This window comes from Ipomoea triloba, chromosome 15, assembly GCF_003576645.1.
Source record: "Ipomoea triloba cultivar NCNSP0323 chromosome 15, ASM357664v1".
Classification (NCBI taxonomy): domain Eukaryota; kingdom Viridiplantae; phylum Streptophyta; class Magnoliopsida; order Solanales; family Convolvulaceae; genus Ipomoea; species Ipomoea triloba.
The window spans coordinates 11,342,203-11,347,680 of NC_044930.1; the positions used below are offsets into that span (position 1 = coordinate 11,342,203).

The following is a 5,478-nucleotide window of genomic DNA, read 5'->3' on the forward strand; positions in this document are numbered from 1 at the left end:
TAAATGGTGAGGAAAGCTACAAGTATAGTTGTTTTTTAACTTGAAAAAGGAGTGCAAGCAGTTTTTCTTCATGAAAGGATTATCTTTGGTCCATGGGAATTAAACCAGAATACTCCTTGAATGCTCCAATGACTCATAGTGTGCAGAGTGATATTGAAGTATGGGAGTATGATCAATTTAGTAATGGACACTGCACTTGCTCAGTTACTCAAATCGGGGTGAACATAGGGATAAGAAGGGTGTATTTTCAGATCCATGAGGCATCAAAGAATGAGGAAGATACACCATTAAAGGAAAAGCTCAATAAGTCTGGAGAGTCTTTTGACTGAAATTATTGGTGTAATTTGTGCTCTTGTTGGGCTGATTAATGCGAGTATTTTTCTCTCTTGGGAAATTGTTGATGGATGCCATATGAACTTTAAGTTTTCATTATTGTAGTTGCCGTTCTACTAGGTTTGTCTGCAGGTTTGGCTGCTAAGAATGCTCTTGTTTGCAGATCAGGGAAGTGTTTTGTGACCACAGGAATAAGTACTAAGATAGCATTCAAGTGCATTAAATTTTCCTTTTTTAATCCTTGGGGACAAGGATCTATTAGAGCGGAAGGTACTGTTATGACCTGCAGCCATACGATGTTGTTTTGGGAGTAGTCCTCCGCAAATGGTCGTTACACGTTGTTGAGTTGTTATTTGTTTCTTTTCATTTGTATTTTGGGAAAATTCCAATATGGAGGACTATAAATGAGAATAGGATTTGTAATTAGGGCATGCTTTAGGAATTGAATACAACTTTCTTTGATTTCTCTATCTCCCTGTTGACATAAAAAATTTGACAAATATGATTATTTGTCAATATTAGTATATTTATCAAATTAGATAATACAAATTAGATAATATCAAAAGAGTTTGAACTTATCAAAACTCCGATCTTCTATTCTACCGCTATAAATATGAGCTTTTATTTCTATGTAATCATCCTGGGAAAATCATGTAAACGCTCGTGATTCTAAAAATAAAAGCCCCATGCATGATCATGAAAGTAAAAGTCCCTCCATGAAAATCATGTCTATCATGTTGATCCAAATCTCCAGTTAAAGATCAAGCCCTTCAGAAGAACAAACATATAAGTTCTTCTTTGAAGATCTAACCACTTGAAATCCAGAGGCCCTTTGATGGAGTTTTAAGAGATGAATAGAAGAATCAAAGGACTAGACAGAGATCTTGTACCCACACTATATTGATATTCCATGTAACTAGAAGTTTGGAGTTTAATATATAAAAACTCTCAATTTTCTTTGTTCACACTCGCTCTTCTCTAAACTTCTCCCTACTCTCTGCAATTCTTCTCCCTTCTCTGTAATTGCTCTCTTCTTTACCTCTTTTATGTCTATTTCTCTCTTCTTCATTACTACAAAGTATCAGGTTTGTTACAAAAAGCAGTAAAAACAATGTAATATTAAGAAATCTTCAAAACTTCTTCGCAATAGCCACGAGAATAATGCAAGAAACAGCAAAGCAATAGAAATAACCCGTCACCTAAAAACAATAGTCGGAGTCGCGGTAAAGGAGAGCAAGTCGGAGTCGGAGTTTGCTCTTCAGAGTTAGAGTCGGAGTTGCTGCTCTTCGTTGTCTTAGTTTGAGTCATTGACAAAGAAAAGAAAGGGGGAAAATAAAATTCTAGAGTAATAGCTAGGTTAAGATTATTTAATTAAACATAGCGACGGATTCGAAAACCGTCGCTAAATTATAAAATAGCTTTTGGCAGTGTAAAGAAGAGTAACAAATTATTAAGTCCGTCGCTAAATTATAAACATAAAACTTAGCCTTGCTAAGTTTAGCGACAGATTGAATAATCCGTCGCTATATAGCAACGGATTATTCAATCCGTCGCTATATTTAGCATCGAAAATTTTCTGTCACTAAATTCTTCGTTATATAGGTTTTTTTTTTTTTGTAGTGTTAAATTGTGTATATATTATCAAATAAAATTGTAATTGAATTGAATTGATACTTTAGTTGTATTGAAAATGAAATTGCAATATGTATAAAATGAAACTGAATAACATGTCTCACATATTGAGTGTATATTGTTAAACAGAAGTGTAGTTGAATAGAAATCATACCTTAGTTTTGCTGAAATGAAACTGCAGTACGTATAAAAAGAAACTGAATAACATGTCTCACATATTAAGTATATATTGTTAAACAGAAGTGTAGTTGAATAGAAATGATACCTTAGTTTTGCTGAAATAAAACTGCAGTACTTATAAAAAGAAACTGAATAACATGTCTCATATATTGAATATATATTATCAAATGAAACTATAGTTATATCAAGCCTAATATTATGAAAATTTGGATTAAAAATAAATTCAGTCAAGCATCGTTAACCGAACCAGACACATAAAATGGGACGGAGTGAGTATAACTTAGTGGTGTTGTAATAAAACTACATTGTGTATAAAATGAAATTCAATAACATGTCTCACTGTAATAAGACTATTGTATATATAATGTCGAATAAAACTGTAGCTAAACAAAATAAAACTGTAATTGTGATGAAATGAAACTACAATGTATATAAAATAAAACTGAATATATTATACAAGCAGAACTAATTACGTGAAACGGGTGTCATTTCCTTTAAGTTTCTTTTCATTAAAAGAAACAACACCATTTTGGATTATAGTCCACAATGCTCTATGGACCAGGTTCCACAGTAAAATTTGCCGGCGTTGACTTGTAGTAGATGAAGTAAAGGATAATTTGGGCTGAGCCGAGTAGGAATCCAATTCCACTGGATATCTGAAACAAGGAAAGCCGAAAATTGAGAAGATGATATTGGTCCAGAAGCCCGTGTTATGGACAAAAGAAAGGGGGCTAAACTTACTCCTAAGTATAGATCCCTTACAAGAACACTATGAGAAGCCCAAATGCCCCCATTCAACATTTGGAAAAATGAGAGCCAAAATGGCATCATATACTCCACACTTTTCCTTTTTATCACTGTCCCCTGTTCAAGGTATAATAAAAAATAGAGGTGGTAGATCACAATTTCTTTCTTTAATAGCCGAAAATTTTCACAAGTTCCACCATAGCAGTGTGGGAGCAACCTCTCAAAATGAGAGGAGTTTCTTGTACACGGTGAGTCAATATAGTTTACCCCTACAATCTTGTCAGATCAGAATGTGGCGCTTGGGGTGAACAATTCCACCTTATGTGTGTGAGTGGTAAATACAGGAGAGTGTTGCAAAGTTATAACCAAAAAAATAATAATAAAAATTTATACCATTTCGTAAAGAGGGGAAGCATACATGCCAATAGTTAGTCCAGTGCACAGAAGCCCCACCGGCATAAGCCTTGTATTTCCATGTAGAGCTAAAAGAGTTATTGCTACCACCGCCCCGAAGAAAGCTACGTCAATGATGCCAACCATCTTCAAAGATTGAATCTGATACCACATACAAATGCTGACATGAATTAATACCGGGTGAGGTTTGTTGGAAAAATAACATTGTAATTGGCTATGTTGTATTACAAATATACGTGGAATTCACTTTCAATTTGAGTCGGGTAAAATTAGATTCGAGTTCTTTGTAGTGAGACAAAGAGATTGATATAGTCTATGTTTAAAACGGATAATGGGTGAATGAGAAATTTATTCAAAATGGACCAATTTGAGTTGGAAAATAAAGGTGGTCGGAAAGATTTAGAAGAACACTTGTCTCAGATTGAAGAAAATAGGGATTTGCACCGTTATATATACAAAGCCCTTTATAAGAAATTTGAATTGTATATAGCTTAGAGGCTTTTTTTTTCACGCGCAGGGGTGTAAATGTCTATGCACCTTTGCTCACCTTTGCTCAAGTGTGTCTCGCTCGACCCTAAACCTCAAACTTTTAGGATCGGAATTAACTCATATTTACATGCATAATATTCAAATTGATTTGTATAAATAAATAAATAGTACTATACATGAAAGATGAAATTGGTAAATCTCAATATATATATATATATATATATATATATATATATAAACATACCCTAACGTTTTTAGGAGCATAAGTGAGAAAAAGAGAGACGTAGATGATGTGCAAGGCAACACCGGTGCCGTTTATCGTCACCACAAGCAAACCTCCAGGCATGAGAAGCCCATAGAACGCCCATAAACTCGTGCTCAGTAGTGTTGTTATGTATGGGATCCCTTTGAAATTCTCTGTTGACTTCTTCTGCACTATATGCTTGAACGTTTTCCTAAAAACTCATTATAATCATTATTGTAAGACCTTCTCCACATAGTATAATATTGTACTACAAGCATAGGACTAAGTTAATAACTAATCTAGTTGATAAGGATTTAGATATTTAGTTTGGTGATTATCTGTCTATAATGATGATACATAGGCTTCTAAACAAAACGATCATCCTTTTAGTAATTAGAATACACACCGTACCATCTAGTATATTCAGGAGAGAAGCAATAGACAAAATCACTAAGGATACTTTGCAGTCTAGTATTCTAAAAGCCAATTCCTTACATCTGACGAGAGATATTCAGATCATCCTAAAACTTCCACTGCTACGGGGTCTGACTTCTCAATCCTCATTGTCTAAGTTTCATTTAAGTTTTATGTTACTATCTTTATATCTAACATATGTTATCTTGAGAGAGAGAGGAAAAAAAAAACCAAAATTAAAGACTTACACCGGGGCAAGAAACACGAGCATAGATATCACATTCCCTGCAACATTATAATTAAAAGAAGAAGAAGAAGAAGAAAAATGTTTAAGAATCATATGTTAGACTATAAGCAAGCATAGTTAGCCATGCATAATCCTTGTTAATAAGACTGACCAATGATGCCAACAATGAAGCTCGAGCTAGCCATGACCGGACCTTAATTAGCTCCAAGAAATTTAATAAACTTGTACACAATGAATGAAATAAAAACTTCAAACTTGAGTTTTGATATGAGGATGAATCTAGCGAGTTGACTTGAGGTTTGTTGACATAAATTTAACAATGAAGTTAAGAGACAAATGGGGGAGGCATAAAGAGATGAATGGAAGAGTCAGATTCGATGCCATATGCCAAGAAATAGAAAAGTTTTGTCACGTTAAAGTATTACTATTTTTTGTGTAAAACGATGAGTTAGTTTATTTATTAACGAGGTAAACCCCACTCCTCACTATGTGAGTATGTGGGTAAAGCCCTCGCCCTGTGACCCTAGCCGGCAAAGAGCCACAAGGAGGTAAATCAGCCTAGGTTACCCATAGCTGACCGGCACAAACTCAAGGGCTTGAGGTTCGAACCCACGACCTCTCGGCTGCAGGTGTAACTCTCTTACCACTTGAGCTACCCTTACGGGCAAACGATGAGTTAGTTGTTTTCATATACGGAGGTGGTGAATAAGTTGACTTACCAAAAAATAATTTCAAAAATATATAAATTTATATAATTCAAAAATAATGAAATTTATAA

The 5,478-nt window shown here is 34.4% G+C and overlaps 1 protein-coding gene across 1 annotated transcript; it reads right to left on the reverse strand.

The window, feature by feature from the left end:
* Positions 1-2,696: 2,696 nt before the first annotated feature.
* Positions 2,697-4,967, reverse strand: LOC116005678 (bidirectional sugar transporter SWEET16-like). The gene is made up of 6 exons (XM_031245921.1): positions 4,852-4,967; positions 4,702-4,738; positions 4,040-4,250; positions 3,286-3,447; positions 2,887-3,009; positions 2,697-2,801 (listed from the first exon to the last, which is right to left on the reverse strand). Exons 1-6 carry the CDS (start codon positions 4,883-4,885, stop codon positions 2,697-2,699), a joined length of 672 nt encoding a protein of 223 aa, XP_031101781.1. The 5' UTR covers positions 4,886-4,967.
* Between the last annotated feature and the right edge of the window lie 511 nt (positions 4,968-5,478).

What these genes read in the sequence shown, in the direction of transcription:
- LOC116005678 (XM_031245921.1), bottom strand. Translation starts at nt 4,885, where the DNA reads ATGGCTAGCTCGAGCTTCATTGTTGGCATCATTG. An exon ending in CTTCATTGTTGGCATCATTG is followed by an intron (nt 4,739 to 4,851) that starts GTCAGTCTTATT and finishes ATAATGTTGCAG; the next exon opens with GGAATGTGATATCTATGCTC. An exon ending in TAAGGGATCTATACTTAGGA is followed by an intron (nt 2,802 to 2,886) that starts GTAAGTTTAGCC and finishes TCCTTGTTTCAG; the next exon opens with ATATCCAGTGGAATTGGATT.